The 23,814-nt window shown below is 53.3% G+C and overlaps 9 protein-coding genes across 9 annotated transcripts; 4 read left to right on the forward strand and 5 right to left on the reverse strand.

The window, feature by feature from the left end:
* Positions 1 to 1,909: 1,909 nt before the first annotated feature.
* IAQ61_009225 (uncharacterized protein) lies at positions 1,910 to 2,487 on the reverse strand (the record flags this gene model as incomplete). The annotated part of the gene is made up of 3 exons (XM_066098306.1): positions 1,910 to 1,991; positions 2,064 to 2,161; positions 2,458 to 2,487. 3 exons carry the CDS (start codon positions 2,485 to 2,487, stop codon positions 1,910 to 1,912), a joined length of 210 nt encoding a protein of 69 aa, XP_065951945.1.
* A 1,952-nt stretch (positions 2,488 to 4,439) lies between these two features.
* IAQ61_009226 (uncharacterized protein) lies at positions 4,440 to 5,043 on the reverse strand (the record flags this gene model as incomplete). Its single annotated transcript, XM_066098307.1, has 4 exons — positions 4,440 to 4,625; positions 4,674 to 4,698; positions 4,757 to 4,807; positions 4,997 to 5,043. The coding sequence occupies 4 exons, from the start codon at positions 5,041 to 5,043 to the stop codon at positions 4,440 to 4,442; spliced, it is 309 nt and encodes a 102-aa protein (XP_065951946.1).
* A 1,628-nt stretch (positions 5,044 to 6,671) lies between these two features.
* On the reverse strand, positions 6,672 to 9,305 carry IAQ61_009227 (uncharacterized protein; the record flags this gene model as incomplete). The annotated part of the gene is made up of 1 exon (XM_003836855.1): positions 6,672 to 9,305. The coding sequence occupies one exon, from the start codon at positions 9,303 to 9,305 to the stop codon at positions 6,672 to 6,674; it is 2,634 nt and encodes an 877-aa protein (XP_003836903.1).
* Positions 9,306 to 11,283: 1,978 nt separating this feature from the next.
* Positions 11,284 to 11,523, forward strand: IAQ61_009228 (uncharacterized protein; the record flags this gene model as incomplete). The annotated part of the gene is made up of 1 exon (XM_003836857.2): positions 11,284 to 11,523. The coding sequence occupies one exon, from the start codon at positions 11,284 to 11,286 to the stop codon at positions 11,521 to 11,523; it is 240 nt and encodes a 79-aa protein (XP_003836905.2).
* Positions 11,524 to 12,085: 562 nt separating this feature from the next.
* On the forward strand, positions 12,086 to 12,298 carry IAQ61_009229 (uncharacterized protein; the record flags this gene model as incomplete). Its single annotated transcript, XM_066098308.1, has 1 exon — positions 12,086 to 12,298. One exon carries the CDS (start codon positions 12,086 to 12,088, stop codon positions 12,296 to 12,298), a length of 213 nt encoding a protein of 70 aa, XP_065951947.1.
* A 397-nt stretch (positions 12,299 to 12,695) lies between these two features.
* On the forward strand, positions 12,696 to 13,085 carry IAQ61_009230 (uncharacterized protein; the record flags this gene model as incomplete). The annotated part of the gene is made up of 1 exon (XM_066098309.1): positions 12,696 to 13,085. One exon carries the CDS (start codon positions 12,696 to 12,698, stop codon positions 13,083 to 13,085), a length of 390 nt encoding a protein of 129 aa, XP_065951948.1.
* Positions 13,086 to 13,785: 700 nt separating this feature from the next.
* On the forward strand, positions 13,786 to 14,972 carry IAQ61_009231 (uncharacterized protein; the record flags this gene model as incomplete). The annotated part of the gene is made up of 2 exons (XM_003836858.2): positions 13,786 to 14,043; positions 14,109 to 14,972. 2 exons carry the CDS (start codon positions 13,786 to 13,788, stop codon positions 14,970 to 14,972), a joined length of 1,122 nt encoding a protein of 373 aa, XP_003836906.2.
* Positions 14,973 to 15,626: 654 nt separating this feature from the next.
* IAQ61_009232 (uncharacterized protein) lies at positions 15,627 to 19,989 on the reverse strand (the record flags this gene model as incomplete). The annotated part of the gene is made up of 3 exons (XM_003836859.2): positions 15,627 to 15,838; positions 15,931 to 19,573; positions 19,750 to 19,989. 3 exons carry the CDS (start codon positions 19,987 to 19,989, stop codon positions 15,627 to 15,629), a joined length of 4,095 nt encoding a protein of 1,364 aa, XP_003836907.2.
* Positions 19,990 to 20,870: 881 nt separating this feature from the next.
* Positions 20,871 to 23,790, reverse strand: IAQ61_009233 (uncharacterized protein). Its single transcript, XM_003836860.2, has 4 exons — positions 23,558 to 23,790; positions 22,213 to 23,493; positions 21,997 to 22,154; positions 20,871 to 21,941 (listed from the first exon to the last, which is right to left on the reverse strand). Exons 1-4 carry the CDS (start codon positions 23,598 to 23,600, stop codon positions 21,705 to 21,707), a joined length of 1,719 nt encoding a protein of 572 aa, XP_003836908.1. The 5' UTR covers positions 23,601 to 23,790; the 3' UTR covers positions 20,871 to 21,704.
* Positions 23,791 to 23,814: the final 24 nt, after the last annotated feature.

Raw genomic sequence — 23,814 nt, forward strand, 5'->3', positions numbered from 1 at the left:
TGGATCTGTGTACTATACTGGTAGCGAGGATATCAATCGGTGTTTGGGGAAGTAATCGACACAATAGATCAAGACATTCGGACCTTTGCATATTCGCCTACGACTCATCACAACCAAGGCTGCCTCTGGTGTTTCTCTAGCTAACCATACTTTGAAAGACCTGCAAGATCCTGCCCTGTCCGTATCAAGCCGTTAAGCCGTCCCATCCGAGCCCACCTTGTGGACCGTTTCGAGGAGCTCATCAGTATGCTACACCGGCACGAACACCCACAATACACGTACTGCAATATCCACCACATACGGACCTGCCAAACACAGCACAGCATCCCGCGATCGCGTGGAACACATGTTCACAATCAGACCTCGAGACAATACAGCATGCACATAACCGCCGACATCAGCTAGACCCTCACGCACCACTCCACTCGCATTACCCCAGGATATCCGCAAGCCACGGTGTAGCATCACCCGTCATACCCCTCCTTCACATCACACACCACGGCTTCGGCCTGTATTCTCACTTCTCGAACGTTATCGAAGCACGGTCCTTGGGGGGTTGTCCAGTGTAGTGTGCCGCACTAACCGAGTGTACCCGCGAGATTCCGCAGGGTTTCTTCAAAACCAACATTCATTGCATATCCCACGCCCGAAGCAGGACAAGCCCTTGAAGCGCGATTAGTTGGTCGACCGTAAGACCAGGCTGTCAATGCAGGAGGGCAGGCTATCGATTAAGCTATTGATGTGTCTGCACTGTGATTGTGCCTGCATGTTGTCCGAGAGGGATTGGACGCATGATGGCTAATTCTGGTCCTGTTGCTCTCGAGAGATAACCTGGAAACTTGCTACGAGATGCATGTAGTGGAGACTGCAGACGAGACTACAAGGGGACCGGGGATCGTAGTGTAATCAACATGTTGGACCGTTGAAGTTTGGACCTCTACGACCGCTACACACAGTACGGTCCATGTAGTGGAGTCGACTAGACTGTGTACACACTCTGGAATCCACCGCTTATCGTTCAGGTATCCATTGTTCTCACCAGTCTCCACAATCACGATCTTACTGTACTCTACCCCTTCGTATCCCAGGCGCCCACGGAATCCTTCCCCCATCATCATCCTTGCTGACTGTTCTTTCCTTCAAGTCTTGCCCTCCCCACGGCAACAAGAACCCCCCCATTCTCATCGAGATCTTCTTCTTACCAACAGAAGGGAAATAGGCAGTTGCAGACAACCAGCTGTAGCGACATTCTCCAACCACTTGATCCCTGCAAAACATGCAAATGCACTAAAGTACCGAACATTCTTCGCTAAGAGGCAGTCACGGAAATGCATCCTCTATCAGTGCAAGGTCCAAGTGGTTGATATGTAGCCGCGGGAGGTAAACCAGTCCGGGTGTAGGCTGGAGGTTAGGGGTGTTTGTGGGGGAGACTTCTTCTTCGTCTGGCGTTTGCATCGAAGCGAGAACCGAGGCTCCTAGTTGCAGGAAGAGGCGCACACGGTCAAAATACCAGATTCGACCCAGCGGTTAGTGAAGAAGACACAACATGGGAAGGGAGGGACGTGCTTTGGAAGCTCGTGCTAAGCGCAAGCTTGATCCTCTTCCGTCATGGATTGGGAGCCGTGGACATTGAGGGGTTTTTTCTTCACCAGGCGGGTATCGCGACACAGATGGAGTGGACGAGAGGGGATAGCGAAGCGAAGCGACTGGCGAGCAGGGAAGTGGAAATGACTCGTGCCACTTTCTAGACACGATCGTCACAAAATGGACCGCGGAGCAATGATCTTCCATGTGGACTAGAGTCCTGCCCACTTGCTTTTTGTCCCGCGCGTCTCCCTTTGTTGCGGTGGACGGCGGGGGCGAAACTGCAGACGCGAGGGAAGGCCCGGGGATTCGATGTGGAATGGTGTCATTGTTGCCGTTCGCACAGTGATCTGTTCGCAGACTCCACAGATAAGGTGTGCGCGGAAGGAATGGCAGTGAAACGAAAGCTTTGTGCAGTTGTTGGTAACAGCACGGCAATGGCTATCACGTAGAGTATGTTGGATGTTACGTGTACCTACGTAGAGGATGTACACCATGTACAATCCCTGGTTCGGTGGTTGTTGGGCAGGAGGCATCTCGGGAAACTGGGTGAGCGGCCCGCCCTCTTCGTGGGATTCTGGATGATGTCAGAAGTGCCGGAGGATTTTGGTTGATGAACGTTAAGCTAAGGGTCCTTGTATTCCGTGAAGCTCAGACGTCGTGGGTTGCTTTGTGCAGTCCACCATGTCAACCATCGGCTTCAATCACTATCGCGGGACGTCTGGTGAAAAGAAAAAATGGCAAGGATGGAGGCTTGAACTAGTTGAACAGGGGATCAATGCAAAGGGCCTCGGATTGAATGAATGGAGCGCAGAGTTGTCTGCTATTATTGAAGGCTATAATTCAGTCGTACAGAAACGAAGACGGACTGACATTGCATCTTGTTCCTGGTCTATGTTGCATTTTTCGTTGTATAGGACGTCATTGTACTCATTGGGCTCCCATGCGTCGTACCATGTTCGACTCGCACAAGGCCGAATAAATGGCCATTGGAAAAAAAGCCGAGCATCGAGTATTGAGAGAACGCTCGTACTCGATAGGAGAAGTGGTATGTCCTAGGTTCATGGATTGCCCTCCATTCAGCACTCTCGTAGTTGCTAAATATACATGTGGTAACTTTCTCAGGTGTGATCGAACGAGGAGGGAACTTTGAAATCCTTCAGGGATCTATAGATCTCGAGATCAAGGAAGGATACGAGGTGTATAAATTGAGCTGATTACCTAGCAAACGCTCCAATAAACTGTATTGAGGCATACCCCCAATTGTGGAAAAGATACGAGTCAATCTCGTAATGATACAAAGGTACCATTGAGTCAAATGCTCTACCTGCCATACTCCCAGCCATTCCAATGCCGATCGCACTGAAGATAAGGAATGCATCGCCTGACAATTGTACCAAACATAGATGTCCTTGCTTGATAGGCCCTCGGGCACTCCGAATACCCCCCAAAAGAGAGATTTCCCCCATTGCCACGCAGCCCGCGAGACTAATCATGTCGTTTGGATCAGTCAAATCATGTGCGCGTAGCTAAGAGAGTAAAGAAAAAGCCATGTTGCCCCTGAATCATTACCACTTTAGCACGACGTCATGTACATTTTCGCCTGGACGAATCACCATCTCAGCCAGTTTGCAGGCCAAGATATCTTCGGTCACCTCCGATCCAGTAGTCTCAAACATCATCATCATCGTCACCACCATCACTATAGTAACTACCCCTACTGTGATCATCCCTCCACACACAAAAAGAATATTACACACGTGTATGCTACTACTAAGGAGATGGACATGCTGTGTACTTCTCCTTACTACTCTACAGACTACACCACTTGCAATGCGCCAGCCTGAGTAGCGGAAAATCCACGGAAAATGGCCTCATCTTCTCTCCCAGCCCGTTCCGAAGCCATCCCGCAACGCCCCCGCCCCCCTCCTGGTGATTTTACTTTGTGTGCTGAGCCAGAGTGCGACGGCTGGTACACTGTACAGGGTCATGGGTTGTTTTGCGCACCTGGACAGGGAGGTTTAGACGAGTGATTCCCCAGACTTTCACGTGCTTTGATATTGGGACCTCGTGTGGCGCCCCGAGGTGTTTTGTGATTTGCTGGACGGCTCGGGAATCAGGGCTGGGCTACACTGCTTTGTTTTTTCGGAGGATTATGGTAGTGTGCTGGGCTGTTTGTATGGCTGTGTCTTGACTCTTGGGTGAGAAGGGCACGAGTGCGAGCACGAGCATATCAGCAGGTGCAAATGCCGTGTCCACTACTCTACGCAGCTGGTCGTACAGTAACAGTTCGTGGTAAGGCTTCCCGATGCCAGCACGACGGCTACGTTACCCTCCAGAAACGAGACCGGTAACAAGGCACTTCGGTTTCATTTCCGCTTTCTGCGCTCTGAGACAAGGGCGTCAGATCGCCACAACGGGCATGCTCGAAACCCTAAAATAGCGCCATCAGCCTGCCATCAGCCTGCCATCAGCCATGGCTCGTTAAACGCCAGCCAAATCTTGCAGCTCGTTGATTCGCGACATGGCCTGGGGGTGAGCGTATTCCCGAGCTTACCTCTCAATGCAGTAATGCAAACATTCTCCCCCTTCCCCCTCCCCCTTCTCCCCCTCCTCCATTTCCCACAAAAGCCAATCAATATAGCCCAGCTACATACTGTATAACTTGGGATACTGCATCCTCCCCCCTCCTCCCCTCACCTTTGTGCACACCATTGGTTCAAACTGTGCGTGCCTGAACACGGAGCAGCATTGCTGCGCTGTCCGTGAGGACGAGGTGCGCTTGCGAAATAATCGCCTGGGGGAAGGGGGGCGAGGGTTGTTTGGTTGACTTGGTCTCGCCCTGTATCTTGCTTTCATCCAGTGGCCGTGGTCCGAGGAGGTGACGGACATGCACGCACGGAGATTGGGGCCTGGGGTGCGGGTAATGCGATGGAAGAGTGTAAGGTTGTACACTGTACATTTGGTTCGCTTAAGATGAATATTGCAGACAGTGGACCGGTTTGGTTCGTGTTGTGTATGGGCAGACTGAGATAGGTTGACTATGTGATGGGAATTAGGCCGGGGCATGATGAAGGATTCATGCTTACATTTTGTCGCGGGGGAAAATTCAAACTCCTCGACGCTCGGTCAACTGCAGGCTAGTCATAACCGAGATCTTGACATATGCTACCTGACAATGTATACGCAGTCGTCAACGTCGATGCTGTGTTCTTCAATAACGCTGCAGTGTTCAAACGTCAGTGTAAGCAATACAATCCACAACCTCGACCCTGCATCTCCTGACCTACACAACACCGACAGCACATGAGACCTGTCTCTCCTCTCCCCGGGCGCGCAAAACAGTACCGGTAGCTGACATAATTCGCATGCACAAGAACTGCCAACCCCCCGCTTCAGGCACACTACCTACCCATAGCTGCCGTACACAATCTCCACAGCACACGCGCCTGCGCCCATGCAAGCTGTGGGTATGGTATGTATCTATGTATACATGTAAGAGTGAGACTCAATGTCACCCCAACAAACGCCTTCCCTGGGGCTTAATCGCCGCTTCTAGTTGGACTGGGGGCTGGCCACCCATCTGCTGACTTACCGGTATGGCCGGTACCTATGATGGTACATTGTACACAAAGCGCAGCGGACTGAGACCGTGGACAACATGCATGCATTGTTGGGTGTGTGAAACATGTGGTTTGACCGCCAGCCACAAGTCCACTTTGCTTTCTTCTTCGACTCGAGATTTTTTTGGGCTAGGCTAGGTATTTATGCTACTGTGCTGTGTGGTAGATGGAGCCTAGGCGGAGAGAAAGGAGGGGGACATGTATCTGATTGCCAGATACCTACGTTCATAGTTTACTATTCACCGGTAGCCTGCGTCCCTCTACCTGTTTTACAACATTGCAGATGCACATCCCGCTCATCACGGCGTCTCCGCGCGAATCATGTCTGTTTGTTCGTCCTCGCTAGGGACCCAGGTGCACCCAAACCAAATCAAACCAAGTCAGACCAGAGCAGACAGATAGATTCAGCAACAAGCAAACAAAACCCCAGAATCTCAGGGCAGAGCTTACCTCACATCAGCAGATCGCTCGACTTTGTGATCAGCAAGTCTCGTGGCTGGCATGGACGAATTGGGGTGCTGAGAGTGGGTGGTCAGAGTAGGTTGGAGTTAGACTAGGTACCATTGTAGTAGGGATAGCATGACATGTACAGAGCAACACATATCAACAATACAGTATATCAGTCCTTACATCTAGCTACCTGGTCTGAAATCCATAACCGTGCAAAAAGGCAAAGAAACAAGGTAAGCATACGACACACCATTTCATTCCATTCTCCTTCCATGACACATCGCATTCTACCCGACGTCTATCTACTGTACAAACCCAACCCTACTCCCAACACTCCCAACCCGCAGGCTACCCCCCTGCCCTTCCCCAACCATTTCCCCTCTCTCCAACTCGCTGCACACCCCCCCTGAACCAAAACTCCCTCGTGCCTCGAACCCGTGAGGCGATGATACGAGCAGCGCAGTGCACGTGAGACATGTTTTTCTCGAAGCCCGAAGAGGGGTAGGCATGCAGAGAGTGCGGTACAGCTAAGGGTAGCTACGGTACGGTGAGAGGATAATGTGGTATGATGTGATGTGATCTGATGATGGTTTTTGGTTTGGTTTGGATTACTACCGATTGCGCACCCCTGGAGATATCGACATATCGATGCTTTCCTGATGCGCATAGAAATCGGGCAAATGGTGTTGTACATACATACATGCAGGAAAACGTACTGCGCACGTGAAAATGTCTCCGACAGAGAAGGAAGAGAAGAAGAAAAAACCACCCATATCCGTAGTATCCGTGATCCGTTTGAGTTTTCATGGGTCCTATCCCCAAGGATCAAGTTCATAAAAATAAAAGACTCCAATGCATGCCCAGAGTTGATGCTTGTTGAAAAGAAAAGAAAAGATGGCCTCGTTTTTTGCTACCATACATGTATCATCCCATAACGTACGCTGCTAGTGGTTTTTCATCCTGCCGGCATACAATGAGAAAAAAAGTAAATCAAGAGGGGAGGAGGAGAAAGCATCATATGACAATGTACTCTCCATCGACGCGATCCATGGCTCTTCTCCACCGGAACGGATGCTGCATGGTACTAAACGGCCCGTTTTGGCGGGGCACCTGCACATCGCCGTCTGACCACTCGTCGTCCTCGCGCCACACGCGCTCGAGGACCTCGAGGCCGCTGAGATTGTTGAAGAAGCCGCTTTCACGTTGAATCTCGACGCACCGCTGTCGCACAAGCGCGCGGTGCTCCGGGTCCACGCACTCGGTGCCAATGATGAAGAGTGGCCAGAGCAGGAACTTGTTGACACAGCTGGTGATGCCAATCTGCGAAATGTGGTAGAGGCCCTGGGAGACGAGGTTTTGGAAGTTGAGGGAGCTGGCGGGGAGCGTGGGATGGGCTAGGCGCTCGGTGTAGAGCAGGGCTGCGTAGCGAAAACTCTCGCTAATGTGTAACAAGGCGGCTTGGGCAGGTGACATGGCGAGTAGGGAGGAGGTGGCTTCGCAGGAGGTGGAATGGAGCTCTCCAGGAGAAGGAAATTCCCAATCTTGCAGGCGTACCCTTACATCGTTCCACTCGGTCCAGAAAGCAGAGCGTGGATCTTCGCGCTGTGCAGAGTGAAAAGGATTCGGTGTCTCGTTGATGGGTGTTCCCCATCCATTTCCATCCATGTTATCAAAACTGAACGAGTAAAAGTCCTTGACCTTTCTGGGTCGGGGTGATGAGGTGGGCGTGTCGTCGTTGTCGCGTACAGGTCGATTTTGACTTAGCAAGTTGAGTCTTCCCAGTCGCGCAATGAGTTTGAACAGGCGGCCTTCGCAGCCAGAGTGATGCTCTAGGGCGCCCAGATTTGCGCTCAGATTCATCATGTCGAGTGAGTCGCCGCGTACTTCAATCTCTCGATCGTTGACTGCAGCCGTCATGACATCAAACCAAGTGAAGAAAGTCTCGATCCAGCCCACAAAATCGGATTGAATGGTTCGGTCACGTAGACTCAGCAGTTTTTGCACGCCAGCCAGTTGAGTCTTGAACTTGGTGAAGCCCGAGTCACAGACGTGAAATAGGCATAAGATGAGAAGCGTGGCGAGTACAGAGTCGTCCTGCGAGCCATCATAGTCGATGAGCTTCCTATTGAGCAGGGCAATAGAAGTCTGCTTGTAATGCTTCTCTTCGCCAGAGGCTTCACCATGCATCTCACGCAATTCTTGCGTCGTCATTTGCGAGTACGCATGAGCGGGGATTAAGCGGCTGTCATGGGCAACGGACAGTCTACGTCCCTCGATGCCACCTCGCATGCGCATATTGTTGGTTGCGAGGGCGGCAATAGCGTTTTGGAGCTCCTCGCTCCGCATGGCTAGGTGAATAATGTGCATACGGTAGGGATTGGCTGGAGTGTCAAAAGCCACCAGTACCGGGCATATATATTTGTCGTAGTAGTCCAGAAGGGATAGCATCCGCGGGGAAAGGGGCGAAGCGATGGTAAGGCTCTGAGGAATAGAAGTGGTGAGCGACAGTACGTCTAGAGACAGGGGGCCAGAGCCATAGGATGAAGACATACCCTCCGACGGGAGAAAAGAGAAGCCAGGCTGGAATCCAGTGAAACTCGAGCTCATCTCTCCCTCTACAAAAATATCTGGAAATGCAGTCGTGCCCATGCTTTGCTGGGTCGACGAGCTCACTTCGGCGTAGTCGTGGATGCTCTGGTCGGAGCTTACGCTGGAGCTCATGTCGTCGGCAATGGGAAACAGGCGGGGGGCTTCGTGCAAGAAGTAATTGTCCAGTGAACCCATCTGGCCATGATCATGTGAGCCGTACGAGTAGCGTGGGATGGATGGATCGGCAAAGGGGAACTCATCAACAGGGGTATGTGGGAACTCGCTAGGTGAGGGAAAGTCACTGTCGCTGTAGGTGCCTAACGAGGCAGACGAGGCAGACATGCCATTATCGTCAAAGGGCATACGGAGGGTCGTCTGTAGCCTCTGGAGTGGTCCTCGGTGCAGGTGATGTTGTTGGCCCATTTTGGAGTGATTTGACATGAGGTACTCGAAATGGTCCCCCTGTTGGGACATTGGGAAGCCCATGGGTGTAGAGGGCGATGGAATTGGGATCGGGCTGGTAGGACCAAGATAGCGATATTCTTGCGGTGCAGAGTACATGTTTGGACTGGTAGGACTCGGTGGAGAGCAGGCGCCATAGTCCACGCTTCCACGGTTGTTGAAGTGGCCATGTGCTTGTTGTGATGCGGCCGTGGTGGCCTGTTGTGAGCTAGCAGCGGTAACTGAGTTTGTTCGTGTCTGTTTGTTTGGCTCCTGTGAGGCAGTGACAGGCGGAGACTTTGCAATGGGTAAAGACATGCCCCGCAGTTTCCCACGACTGGCGACGCCCACTCCCCAGGTCAAGGTGGTACGGTAGCCGGAGCATTCCTTTCCAATTTCAACACACTGGCCACAGTAGGGTCGACGACGATCACACTTGACTTGACGTTTCTTGCAAGCAAAGCAGTCTTCGGTGGCTCCTGTGGCTGGTGCTCTTCTTCTTCGTTTCCTGGGGACGGCGGTAGCAGCAGCAGCAGCAGCAGCAGCAGCGTTGTTGGCGGCGTTGTCGACTTTCTTGATCTCGATGGGATCGGTGGCGGTTGAGGGGACAGCAGCCATAATGATGGTGGTGGATGGTAGTATAGAGTGGATAGTGCTATTGCAGTATTCTACCGTGTTGCATCTGCAGGATGTGGATCGTGGACGGTATGTGTAAGGGGGCAGATTGACGAAACAACGAGGGGCAATACTCAATGGAGCATAGAAGCAGCACTTTTGACGGTGGATGAGTATTATTTAGCTGGCCACGGGTACGGGTAAAGGAAGCTTGGTCCCGGTCGTTGATAAGGCCAGGGCCCTAGTGAACAGGGCAGAAGGACATGGGGGGGAGGGGGGGGGGGATGCCAAGTCATAGGATGGTCAATACCGCGGCATACATTTTGAACGCTAGGATATTAAGAGAGTGAGGAGGTCATCTTGAAGAGATGCGCATAAGGATGGAGCCTGTAGCGAGTCGGCCAGGTGCCCGCATGTTCTTTGCAGCGGCTTGCAAGGCTTTGGGAAGTGCTGGGGGGTGATAGTGGTGGTGGTGGTGGTGGTGTCCCCTTGGAGGCTTAGGGTGGAGCCATCACCACCACACTTTCACACCCCACACGAAGACGGCGCATTGCAGGGACGGAGCCCGTCCTGGTCGGGTTACATCGTGGAAAATGCGGTAGTGCGCCGGGGGGGAGGGGGGGGGGGGGGTCGAAGCTTGGATATAGCGGATGGCGACAGAGGAGAGGGGAGGGGAGTGGTGAGGGCTTGAAGTGGGCTTGCAGTGGGCTGTGGTGGGCTTTCTGCAGGACGGAGAGGGCTGGGACGCCACACGTGCTCCACCAATCACTGCCATGGACAAGCACGATCTGCCACCGGCCACTAAACTTCGGAGACGCTAAGGTCGTCTGCCACTGAGAGGGCGAGGGTAGGGTCTGGATATGGGTAGGGTAGAGAAGGGAAGGGTAGGGTAGGCCAGGCTAGGTGGTACGGTAGCTAATCGTCCGGGGGTGGAAGGGGTGAAAGGCTAACAAAAGGTCTACCTGCTACCTACTACTGTGTACTCTACCTACTGTAGAGTACATACACTCTCTCTCTCTCTCCAAAACAGTTCAAGGGCCGTGTGTTCGGTTGGCGGCTGGCTGCAAGATGGCTGCAAGTCTACTGTTACTAATCTTGACTCTGGAATCACCATACCAACATGCTGATGCGAGCTTTTCCCACATGTACCGTATCGTCATACTCTACCATTTGCAGATGCCATACTTCTCTCTCTCTCTTCTCTCCGTGTCTCTCTTGCTGTATACTAGTAGCGTCTTCACTTCACAACCCCTACGCCATGTATTCTCCTACAAGGTACCATACCTAGGCTCATCGGTAATGGGCTGCCAGGGTGTAGTCCAATCTGTATGCACTTGCTGCACGCGACTGGACAGACGCTCCCTCCATTACAATGACATCGAGTCCTGCCTGCATCCATGGATGATGCAAGATGCAAGCACCAACTGGGATTGTCAAGGGCCTGGCCTGGTCTGGTCTGGCACCGCCGCGCTCCAGTGCCAGCGCTGTCTTTTGTTGCCCGGTCCTGCGTGAGCTGCTGCCAGCCGGCTCTGCTCTTCTTCCTTCTTCTTGGCGGTGCCACTCTCGTGGACCTCGTCGTGATAACAGCCCTTCATGCACGCCTGATGATGAGAAGGCGATATGACCACTGTCATCCTCTGACGCCTCTGATGCCTCCTCTCCCTCTCTCACAACCCCCACGACTCACGGGCCATGCGTACTGGTAAGTAGGTATACAGTAGGTAGCACGTCCAAGGTAGCACCCTCAACCGTCAGCACAGCACAGCACTACTACACTACACTACACAACACACACACACACAGCACCGCCCCCCAGCTGCAGTTTGTTTGATTGTCTCGCCTTCGCCGTGCTCCTCTGCCCTTCCCATCCAGGACAGGTTACAGCCAGAGCTTGGTTTTCTGCGTCCGTCGTGTGCGCCGCTTGACCATCTCCTCACTCACACACACACACACACACACACACACACACACACACACCTCCATGGCGCAAGCCAGCGGGCCAGCCCCCATGTCGGGCCATTACTATGCCGTGGCCCTTGGGCACTGTGACGCCCTGCCGCACATTCATCTCCCGTCCAACGTTGAGCGGCCTAAGGCACTGGTTCCAGGTTGGATGCAGCCTGGCCGTCGGACCTCTTCTTACCTACGACGGGCTCGTCCTGCAATTCGCGCCTTCACCGATGACCCAAGTCCTAGCCAACTGGATTCCCAGGGTGCGTAGCTCAACTTACCATACCCAGTCTACCTAGTCTACCTAGAACCTAGAACCTAGAACCTAGAACCCAGTAGGAGTACCTACTCTAGAACCTAGAACCCAGCAGGAGTACCTAGTACCTACATACCTACATACATAGTACCCGTACCCTCACAAGGCCCAGGGAGGGGGCTTCTTGCACGTGAGCTAAGCCTTTTCATGGGACGCACCTCGGCACCCGTGCAGCATCACATCTACCGCTACCTGGCTACCATTCCACCTACGCTCTAGGTACTTTGCCCACTGCCAGCCAAGTTCACTTGCTTGCCAACCACTCAGCGATTTTGTCTCAAGTAACAAGCTCTCCAGCAACTCGTCAGCACATGTCTTGCCGGCCTAGACAGAAACAGGGTCTTCCTTCGCCGGGAAATCAACGGCAAGGCCGTCCACAGTGAACACCATCCAGTGAACTACGGTACTCCAACTTACCTACTCGTCCAATGCGCCGCCTCCCGTCATCCACCAACGTGCGGGGTTGACTTGGGAGACGGGGAAAATACGAGACCTGCACATAACCCGCCTCTCTCACATGTCCCTGTCTGTGGACCAACACCATGTACCTGTTTCGCAATCCAAATGTGAATTACGCGCCGTGACTTTTGTCTCCACACCAGAGGCTCTGCACCAGTCCACGAGAGACCAGTCACGGGGACCATCACGGAGCTTGACTTGGAAAGAGCCTCATCCGGATGTCGGATATGGCCGCTGGGCGCCAGGGCGACCGAGGAACCTGACGAACTGATAAGAGATCCGCATGTAACCATGTCCCATGTACTTTTTATACATCTTCTTCTACCCATCCCTACCTACACCTCGCAAGGGACCCGTATACAGGTCCAACAACCTCGCCGATCGGTGCTGGTGAACTCTTTCGGCTCTTCTAGGCTTGCCCGTATTTCTTCAATACCACTGTTCCCTACAAGCGAACAGGGCCGCCAGGGTCGGCCAATTCCACTTTACCATTGCGCCGAAACAATTCTTCCGCCCGCCGCAAGATCTTGCCTCGCAGGCGTCATTTATTCTCCTAGCAGCTGCTGGACATTGTGCTGTACACAGCCTTCCCCTGTTGTCCGCCATCCCCGCCCGTTGCGGACATGGACATGGTTCAACCTCGAATGCACGCGCATATTGGTTCCCTCATGGAGAACTCATCTCCAAATATCAATAAATCTTTTTTCTTATCGACATGCTCGCATGCAAATAATAGAGTCAGATACGAACAAGAGGGTGACTATCGAGTTCAATTTGACAAGCACGCCATTTTCAAATCCCGGTGCCATCGGCCAGCGAGCGTCCATTCTGGCCCCGAGGCGTTGTGGTCACTGCTGGCCCATTTCGTTTCTCCACCCGAAGCCCTTGCACTAACGGACGGCACCGACGTCGAGGAGCTGGCAGGCCTGGCGTCGATGTCGACCCAAGTGTTTCAAAAATCAAAATCAGCAACTGAGCACACGGACATGGGGAGGCAAGACCGCCGAGCTGCGAGCCAGTTCCTGAAAGAGCGGTCAAGCTATGGTGCGCATGAATGATGAAAGACATACATGGGCTGCATCGCATGACCTTCGAACGAGGTGCCAGTCGCCGCCAGTCGCCTGGCCGTTGCTTGTTCAGATGACGGATGATGGGCAGTCTTGGAGAATGATCAGATCTGCATAGCAAACTCGAGTCGTCTTGATTTTCTTTAGAGTTCTGACGATGCCATGCAGGCCACGGAACAGTCAACACGATCTCACGCCGTCCCTAAGCGTCTGAACAGGCGATCATAAGTGGGGAGAGCTTGAGCCTGTGTCCGCTAGAGTAGGTAGTAAAGGGTCCAAGGCACAGAGGTTTTGAGGAACTCATGAACTCATGTTCAAATTCAAGTTTCGGTAAGCCGCGAGAAGCTATTGCACGTTCCTGTGTAGTGGACGGTAGAACCATGTCCGATCGCATTCGGACTTGGATGGAGGTTTTTGTAGTAACCAGCTATCTACCGCACAGCCTCGGGATACCAGTCTGTACGCCACGAAGATAGATGCAACAACGCAGTCGTAATTCGTAGACTTGAACCTCGAGGACTATGAGATCAGTGCCAAGACCCACGATTCCATTGCTTGGGAAGTGGTCCATGCTCGGCCTAAGCTTTGCCTCGGTGAATGTTCCCCGCAAACCTCAATTCCACAAGGCAGCCATGAGCTACCTGACGGGACCTACAATATTGCCACACCCATTGCTGCTATAGTGCTTACCATGTCCTCGAAGTTTACCTATCTGCGCGCGGCGCGTCTTGCTGCTCGCCATCCGTGCCGGCAAAGGACGTTCGCCTCAGCCGCCAGTAGCCGTGCAGACCACGTTCGCATTGTAGAAGTTGGGCCTAGAGATGGACTGCAGAATGAGAAGAAGACGATACCTCTGGCGACCAAGATTGAGCTAGTGGAGAGGCTGGCGCAGACTGGATTGACGACCATCGAAGCAGGCTCATTTGTGTCGCCGAAATGGACCCCACAGGTGAAAGACCATGGAATCCCTCAAAAGGAAAGGAACACGTTCAGCTGATGTCACTCATCGTGTAGATGGCGAATTCTGCCGAGATTCTCGAACACGTCTTGAATCGTGCGCCGCAATCTTCACGCCCGATTACCTACCAATGGCTGCTGCCAAATGTCAAAGGCCTCGACAACTTCCTCTCCACCTGGCAGGCCAAGTCAAACTCAGGCCAGGATGCGTATCCCACACCTCCACCATCCCCAGGAACAAATGATGCCCCGGCCCAAACCACCTCCTCCCAAGATCCCATACACGAGCTGTCCATCTTCACCGCCGCGACGGAAGCCTTCACACAAAAGAACACAAACTGCTCCATCGCAGAGTCGCTCAAACGCTTCGAACCCATCATGGCAAAAGCCAAAGAAATGAACGTCAACGTCAGAGCCTACATCTCCGTCGCACTCGGATGCCCCTACGAAGGCCCCAACGTCAACCCCCACAAAGTCGCCGAACTCGCAGTCAGTCTGCTCGAAATGGGCGCAGACGAAATCTCCGTAGCCGACACAACCGGCATGGGCACCGCGCCCAAGACCGCCGAACTCCTCAAGACCCTCAACGCAGCCGGCATCGACAAGAGCGATCTCGCCCTCCACTTTCACGATACCTACGGCCAGGCCCTTGTGAATTCCGTGGTCGCACTCGAACATGGTATTCGCACTTTTGATGCCGCTGTTGCGGGGCTGGGTGGGTGTCCCTATAGTCCCGGGGCGACGGGTAATGTGGCGACGGAGGACTTGGTACACTGCTTTCATAGCTTAGGGGCGAAGACGGGCGTCGATGTCGAGAAGCTGGCAAAAGTGGGAGAATGGATATCGCAGGAGTTGGGGCGGCCGAATGAGAGTCGATCGGGCAAGGCGATATTGGCGCAGATGCGCAGGGCTGACAAGTAGAAACTATTCAGTCTATTCTTTGGTTCATTCTTTTAAACTGCTCGTTCGTCTTTGTTTCAGTGCTTGCCAATCCTCGTAAGATGGGCGTCAGTTCTTTTTCCCGTTTTCTATTCGGCTTCGTGGAAATCAATCGTGGGTACATCTACTCATGACTCCTCCCTCCCTCCTTCTCGCCTCCTTCATACAGACAAACCGACCAAACCCAACATGACACAACCACCTCCTCATCCCTCGTTCCCTCCCCGCACAGCCGGTGAAATACTACTTACCATCATGTACACAAGTCGTTCTGGTCGGGAAAAAATCAAATCGCAACGCGTGACTTTGCACTTGGCAAGACTCACGACGTGCATGGTACATCTCACCAGACCAAAGCGACCGAGCACAACATGCGGAGAAGATCGGGGAAGCTTGCTTGTTTTTGTTGATGTGGAGAAGACACGACCATGTATCCTGTGTGCTCATATATAGAATTTACCCCCGAGAAAGCCGGCAAGCACGAGGTGTTTACATGGATGCGGATCGATTGTTTTTCATCGGCCGTTGCTTATATCGACTTGGTCTTCCCCCCAAAAAAAAGAGAAAAGAAATCTTAAAACATGACAGTATCGCCCCCGCATCCCATCCCCCACACTCGAAACCATCCATGTCCACCTAAATACTAACAAAGAAGCTCTTCTCACCCTCGCGCGGCTCCACCCACGCCCGCTTGACAAGAGGATCGGCACACGAGATGCGAATGCGCTCGGGCGTCGCAGGCGACTGGAGGTGCAAAATCGACGTGTCGTTGAATTCTGCACGGGCGGCCTTGAGCGCGTCGCGGACGGCGAAGAAGACGGAACTGCCTAGGAAGAGGGGGGGTTCGCCTGGGGGAGGGGTTGCGTGCGTCAGTTTTGGAGTTTTGGAGTTTTGGGAGTTGGAGGGTGGGGGGATGAATGGAAGGAGGAAAGAAACTCACCAACACCCCGACTCCGCTGAATCGTCCTCAGATTCTCCCACTCGACCCCCTTGAGCAAACTCACGTTGAACACCTGCGGAATATCTCTGAAACCAGGAATCTTGTAATTCCCAGGCCCCCTCGTCGCAATCTGGCCCGAGCTGCGCAACCACAGACTCTCCTCGGTCGTGAACAGGCCCTGGCCCTGCACAAACGCACCCTCAATCTGTCCATAGTCGAGTGCCGGGTTGATGGAGCGTCCAACGTCCATCTTGACGTCGGCCCGCAGCACCGTAAACGAGCCCGTTAGGGTATCGATTTCGACTTCGGCGGCGGCGACGCCTTGCGTGAAGTAGAAGAACATGCGGCCTGTGTTGGAGCCCCAGACGTAGCCTATCTCGGGCGTCTTGTAGAAGCCTTGGGCGGAGAGGTTGACGCGTGCAAAGTAGGCGGCGTGGGCGAGGTCCTTCATCGATGCCGTGGGGCCGAGTTGTTCGCGGAAGGGGGCGAGACGGGCGTTGAGTTGGTCACAGGCGTTTTGGATGGCGTAGCCATTGAGATCAGAGGATGCCGAGGCAGCTGTGGAGGAGGTATTGGCCACCGTATTCGTTGCGGTTTCTGCAATGAAGATTTCAGACATGGATACCCCGAGGGCTTGGGCAGCGATTTGCGTCATCTTGGTGTGTAGGCCCTGGCCCATTTCTGTGCCGCCGTGAGCGACGAGGATGCTGCCATCGTGGTAGATGTGGACGAGGGCTCCGGCTTGGTTGAGGAAGAGCGCGGTGAAGGAGATGCCGAATTTGGTGGGGATGATGGCGAGTCCGCGCTTGACCCATTTGTGGGTGGCGTTGTGGTGGGTGATGGCTTCGCGGCGGGCAGTATACGAGGATTCTTGTTGCACTTGATCGTACATCAGGGGTACGTACCAGTCTGGAATGGTTTGGTTGAAGTGCGTCGTCATGCTTGTGTTTGGCCCGTACATGTTGATCTCGCGCATCTTCTCGGCCGGAATGCCTAGGTGGTCTGCAATCTCTTCAATGAAGGTTTCCGCAATGAAGAGACCTTGCGGTCCGCCGAAGCCGCGGAATGCGGTGTTGGATACAGTGTTTGTCTTTGCAACGCGTCCCCGGACATGAATGTTGGGTATGCTGTAGACGCCGTCGATGTGGCTGAGTGAACGCTCTACCACTGCACCGCTGAGATCCTGACTCCAGCCTCCGTTGCAGAATACATCTGCATCGAGGGCTTGGATACGACCATCTTTGTTGACCCCGACTTTCCAGCGGGCAAGAAAAGGGTGGCGTTGTCCGGATGTCAGGATGTCCTCCTCACGGCTCAACATGCAGCGCACCGGTCTGCGGACTTTATTCGCAGCACATGCTACGATTCCAGCAAGCTGAATAGACCGTGTTTCCTTGCCTCCAAAACCACCGCCCATGCGCTTGACGCGCGTGACGACTTTGTTCGCGGCAACGCCCACGACTTTGGCAACGTAGGCCTGGGTCTCGGCGGGGTTTTGGGTGCTGCTAAAGATTTCCATTTCGCCATCTTCAGGCTTGGGCACGGCGACACAGGCTTGTGTTTCAAGGTAAAAGTGTTCTTGCCCGCCCATTCGCGCGGTGCCTGTAAAGACGTGATCGGATTCTGCAAATGCTTTCTCTGGGTCGCCATTCTTGATATAGCGGAAGTGATTGAAGTAGCTTTCTTTTTCGATGGCTTCTTCAATTGTGAAGATGGCCGGAAGATCTTCATACTCAATCTGCACGGCGCGAGCAGCTTGTTCGGCGTGCTTTGCTGTGTCGGCGAGGATCATACCAATGGGCTGACCGGCGGTGAAGACTTCATCGACTGCGAAAAAGGTTTCGTCGCAGGACGGAGCACCCCACCAATTTGCCTCGGGAGATGCGAGATCGTTGTGGTCGACGTAAGCTACGACGCCAGGGAGTTCGAGCGCGGCTGCTGCGTCAACCTTGAGCAGCTTGGCGTGTGCTTTTGTAGAGAGAACGAGGGAGCCATAGAGCTCATTGCGTTGGAGGGGAATGTCGTCTGTGTACTGGGCTTCACCTGTACATTGCTTCAGAGCAGCGACGTGGCTCTTCGACTGACCAACTTCTTTCTGGATATACGCCTCGGCAGCCTTGTCGTCCTTCTTGCCTGAGCTGATCTCCCGCTCGATCTCGCCGATAGCCTGAGTATCAATCTCCACCTCCTCAGCATGAAGTTCGGCCAAAATCTCGTGGTAAAACTTGTAAAAGAAACTCAGGGCCAGAGTCTTCCGATACGTCGCCATGCCACCAGGCACACCGAATCTGAGATCAAAGTCTTCCTCGAGCTGATCCATGACGCCCTCCAGAGTCGCAAGATCCGTGAACTTCTTGCCCTTTAAGAAGTCTCCAGCTTTCCGCGCGTGAATCGTAGTAGGGGCCATGCCACCGTAGACCAGATCCACACTCTCTACCACATCTCCGTCGTCCAGAGAGACCCTCAAAGCGGCATTGACAATGGCGATATCGTCGTCCTTCCTCTTACTCTGCTTATACGCACGGATGAACTCGCCCTTTTCCTTGGCCACCGGAATCCTCAAACCCGCAATGATAGCATCAGGCGGCAGCGCAGTCTGCCTGTACCCCTTGAAGAATGTTGCCATTGGGATCTCCGTCGTTTCCTTGAGGCTCTTGGCAATGAGTGTGGCATTTGTCGCAACAAACACGGGGTTCAAATCTGAAATGGGACTCGCCGTTGCCAAATTACCCGCGGGGGTACCGACATTTCGAATCTGCCTCCCCGCAAAGTATCGGATTTGCTTGAGTATGGTGTTGAATGGTTGCCCGCGCACAGGACCATAATGTGCCACGGCCTTCACGCAGATTTCCTCGAGATCGGTGAGGACGACGTTCCCGCCAATCTCGAGATGATCGTCGTGCAAGGTGTACTGCCTGAGCTCGGGTATATCGCCGACGAATACTGAAGCGCTGTAGTTCATGCCCTTGAACTTGATCTCGATCTGCGTTTCTGTGGACCCGGCAATCAACTTTGCAGACGGATAAGCATCTTTGATCTCCAACAATTGCTGCACGGTAGTCGGTCTAAACCACTTTTTCTTCTTGTTGCCAAAGGCGAGGGGTCTAAATTCGTGTTTGTGGAGTTGAGGTGGAAAGATGAGTTCAGTGTCTGGTTTGTATTCAATGAAACCAGGTGGTGTAAAGCGTTTGATGGGCTGATCATCGCCGTCTGTTCCGCTCTTACAACATCCACCACTGGCCCCTTTACCGTCCTTTTCCATACAGCATCCTCCACCACCATTGGCTTTTGCTTTGCCGCAACCAGTCTTGACACTGAAACTTTGGGCAGCGTCGAGAATGGGTCTGTATCCTGTACATCTACAAAGATTGCCATCAAACGCTTCTTCCACATCGTGCTCGGTTGGTGCATCGTTGTTCCGTAAAAGTGCGTAAAGAGACATGACGATACCTGGTGTACAGAATCCGCATTGGCTGCCATTGCCCTTTGCGATGCGCTCCTGTGCTGGATGTGGCCGTTTTACATTACCTATGCCTTCGACTGTGATTACGTGTTTGCCATCCACACTGATCAGCGGTGCGAGACATGCATTTACAGAGGCATGGTATATTTTCTTGGTTGAAGGGTTGTATTGTGAGACGACCTGTTCAAGAGTTGTTAGCATCGATAACGGGATCCCTGTTCCTCGTGCTGCCCAATCACCATCCCTTTGTTTTCGTATGAAAAATACCCTTGCTCTCTTCTTCACTGTCTCTCCCGTACGTTTTCCTGCCTCTTGCGCCAAGTCCCACTGAACAGGAAAGACAGAAGCATACATACCACAGTACACGCCCCACAACCCCCCTCCGCACACCCCAACTTCGTCCCCGTCAGCCCAATCCCCCTCAAATACTCCAGCAGCGTGACCTCTGGATCAGCAGCATCTAGCACCACCTTCGTCCCATTCAGATAAAAGCGCAGCGTGTCGTCGTAACCAGCCGTGACCTCACTCAACGCCCTCGCCGCATCTTGCGAGACAGCCGGGGCAGCTGAGGTCTCGGATATGAGTCCTGGCGCCATGATGGGAGAATGCGCCACTGGCGTAAAGGTCGTAATTAGACGAACGAACACCTCGGAAGCTGTATAAAAAGACGGAGGTGGAGGCGGAAAGCACGAGAAGATGACAGAAACGTCCCCCCCCCAGCAACAACCTGACAAGATGGTCAAGGTATACGCCGTAGATGTACTAAACCAACCCGTCCTGTCAGTGTGCAAAGAATACACACACACGCACACACCTCTTTCTGCCCGTCTATTCACCGTCTTCCTCCCGAAACCGCGCCCTCTCAAAATCGAAAAAGGCAATAAAAACCCGTCAAAAACGGCGTGTGGCGAAAAAAACGAAACCCACAGACTTTAGACCAGTCTCTAATCTCTCCCTCCTCGTGAAAGAGTCATATACGTCAATGTGACGAGAGATGCAAAAAGAAAAAGCACGCTCCCTTCGTGTAGGTTAACGTCGTCAGTGATTTGCAACCCAGCAAGGAGCAAATGGGGGTGGAAGGGAAAAATAAAAAAGGGTATATGTACTCTACAGGTGAAAGGGAAAGGAATCACACGGCTCGCATTAGCTCTGTTCGAGAGCGTGTCTTATCTGACAAGTTCAGGTTGCTGGGCGCAAGGAAGTCGGCGGTCGCCGCCGGTGTTAGTAAGGCTCGCCCCCTCCATAGGTTAGCCCCACTTTGGCTTCTCGCACGTGAGCAGCGGTTGGTTTTAACCTTGGGAGGTTGCTTGGCGGGGGGATCGTGGGTCTTTGATTCACGGCTACCGGGCCTAGGAGTACGAAATGGACCTCGGTCACACATACACACACACACACACACTCTCTCTCTCTCTCTCTCAATGGCAAAGCAACTCCGGGAATAGGATGCTGACTGTGAGGATAAAAGTGGATGGAATGATTCATAGTCAACTTCTGACATGTAAGAGTAAACTGCCAAGGTTTCATTTGCTGGCACTAAAACTAGAGAGTGCTAACTATGGGAAAAGGTAGATATAATCCCCACGCATCGCGGGAGATGATCTATCACCCATTCTTGATACCAACTTTTTTCCTTGATCGCAGACGACGTCATGATTTTTTCACAGGTAAAGACTCCTGTTACATCGAATGTGACTTTCAATTGTAGCGTCCGTCAGACTTCAGTGCGAACATGTAGACGTATAAACAGTTCAAGGCGACGACACATGCCCAAAACACAAGTGATCCGGTAGGAAATGTCGTGGTCGTGATAGCGTTCTCGCAGATCAAATCATGTGCAAGCATGCATGCGAATGCAAGGTACATGGGCGGACATTCCCCGCTACCACATATTCAGGTAGGATGGAGACGACACAGGCAAACTGACTACATTGCCTCTTCTTCAGTGACAAGTCCATGAAAACGTTTTGCGCGTTTGACGCAAGTTCAGCAGTCACCCAGAAGACAGGCATGGTTCAGCGGCGAGCAGCTCACGTAGAATGGACGGCGTTTAGTGGGGTCGGACGGGCATGTCAGGGCCAAGCTATCAATGCCGCAAACGAACTGATGCCAAAGGTCCTACGAAGAAGAGCGGTGTCATCCACAGGTGCAGTGCCGGTAAAAGCAAAAAAGAAGATATCGGGAAATAGTCCAAGATCCGGGTATACACATGCCACACGCAGCAAGATCCAGACACGAGGGGGGTATGCAAAGCAAGCAGCAATCGTCGACGTCTCAGCAGCATGTGCATCAATCATGGTGAATGCATGTGAGCCTAAGCGCCCGGTGGTCCCTGACCGCCCTGTTGCTGCTGAGCAATAGACGCATACCACATGGCAAGGTAGTTCTGGTAACCACCGTACACGGCATATGGATCTGCAGCGCCTGCAGCAGGAGCAGCGGCAGGCGGAGGCTGCGCTGCTGGCGCGCTATTCGTGTAAGATGGCTGTTGGTGTGAGTAGTTATTCTCCTGGTTTCCATTGTCACGTCGACGAGAGTTATTCTTCTCCTTCTGTTGCGTTGTTAGTTCATGCATCGGGACACACGGAAAGACAGCAAGGACTTACTACTTGGTCAACCTTCTCCCAGATGGCGCGTTTAGCGTCTTCGATGGCCTGGCGGGTTCCGACGAGTCCAATTTCTCGTTCAATGTCGGCACCCGAAGCTTGCGACACGTTGATCTTACAGCCTGTGTCAGATTGCATAGTCTTGATAGTTTCACCGCCTGTATATCCCCGTTAATATCCTATCCAAACGCTTGACTGTAGGTGAGTATGTCTTACCTTTGCCGATAATCATACCAACGGCATCGGAAGGGACCAAGATACTATCATTGATCTTGCCAGCAGGGGCAGCACCTGCTCCGCCATATGCATCAAAATTATCACGTCTTGCGTTTTGAGGTGCCTGCTGCTGTGACTGTTGCTGGTTGTTCGCATCCATTTGCTTTGTGTCACTGTCGACAATCTCCATAATCAGCTCCTTGGCATGGGCGGCAGCAGCAGGGCTTCCAATGAGGTTCACAGGGCGCAGGCCGTTCACACTCTTGTTTTCACCGACAATGTTGACATGGCAACCACTTCGTTCTTGCAAGTCACGAATAGTTTCGCCGCCACGGCCGATGATCAGGCCAACAGTACGATCAGGCACCATGATTTGAGAAGACTGTTCACCTTCGCGGAGAGCGGGCTGCTGCTGGCCGACGACTGCCTTTGCAGGCGCTCGTGCATTGCGACCCGTCTCACGAGCCGGGTTGCCACCATTCTCTTCAATAATACGGTTGATCTCGCGCTTAGCACTAATACGAGCACTGGGACTACCGGTGATACGACATTGGCGTTGAGGACCAGACTCAGGCCCATTGATAAACTGGATCCTAGTCTGTGATTCTTGTTCAATGCGACGGAGACTCTCACCTTGGCGTCCAATCACAAGACCAACTAGCGACGAATCAATGAGAATCACCTCAGAGTTATCATTGGGAGGGGGGGAGCGCGATTGACCGCCGTACTGTGCCTGCGATGGAGAAAAAGTCTCACGTCTAGGAGGGGAGCGAGAACGATCACGACCATAGCCTCCGCCCCGGCGCTCATCACGGCGCTCGTCACGGTAGGGGTTGTAGCTTTCACGCACAGGCTCACGACGCTGCGGAGAGCGCGAACGCGAGCGCGATCGACGGTAAGAACGGCCGCTGAGTCGCGGGTCTTCTGAATGAGCTGGGACTGTGTAAGTTTGCGCAGGCGCGCCATAACCAGACCAAGGCTCGGGAATACCTGGGCGCGCCTCATAGGCAAGACCCTTTTGAGCTGCAAAACCACGCGCCTTGGCCAGCGCGTCCTGTATGCTGACGGAGCCAGTGCTCACAGGTTTGATGGCGCTGAGATCGAGGCTACCAGAATGGGTGGGCTGAGGGAAGTTGTAGCCATGAATACCAGATGGGGAGGCAGCCGACATGCCGCCTGGGAAGCCGGGAGGCATGCCCGGAGGGGGTGCATGTTGCGCTGGCGGCGGCTGTTGCGGCGCCTGCGAGGGCGTGGTAGAGGGCCCACGTCCTCCACCGGCAGCTGATGAACAAGTAAGTTAGCAATGGGGCCACAGGCCAAGCAGCAGAAGATGTGGTGCGCGTACCAAGAGCCGCAAGGATTGCATTGAGATCGGGAGGCCCAGCCATGGCTATTGCGCGTTGATGGGAAGGAGCGATGGTTAAAGTAGGAATTAATTGCACACGACAGCGGACTGAATGAGAGGAGGGAGGGATGTGAAGGGGGAGCGGTGGCGGGGGTTGTTGACGAGTGCGCAGTGGAAGCGCGCGTGTGTGAAGCGTTGTAGGTTGTCGTGTTTGTCGGGTGGAGAACTTTTGTGCATGAGAGAAAGAGGAGTCGAGA

Source organism: Plenodomus lingam (genome assembly GCF_022343315.1).
Source record: "Plenodomus lingam strain CAN1 chromosome Unknown contig_5, whole genome shotgun sequence".
NCBI lineage: Eukaryota > Fungi > Ascomycota > Dothideomycetes > Pleosporales > Leptosphaeriaceae > Plenodomus > Plenodomus lingam.

Bases quoted from the DNA above. Each gene is read 5' to 3' on its own strand.
- IAQ61_009233 (XM_003836860.2), bottom strand. From the start codon at position 23,600: ATGGCTGGGCCTCCCGATCTCAATGCAATCCTTGCGGCTCTTG. The intron at 23,494-23,557 runs GTACGCGCACCA...CTTGTTCATCAG, and splicing joins TGCAATCCTTGCGGCTCTTG to CTGCCGGTGGAGGACGTGGG. The intron at 21,942-21,996 runs GTAAGTCCTTGC...ACAACGCAACAG, and splicing joins GGGAGAAGGTTGACCAAGTA to AAGGAGAAGAATAACTCTCG.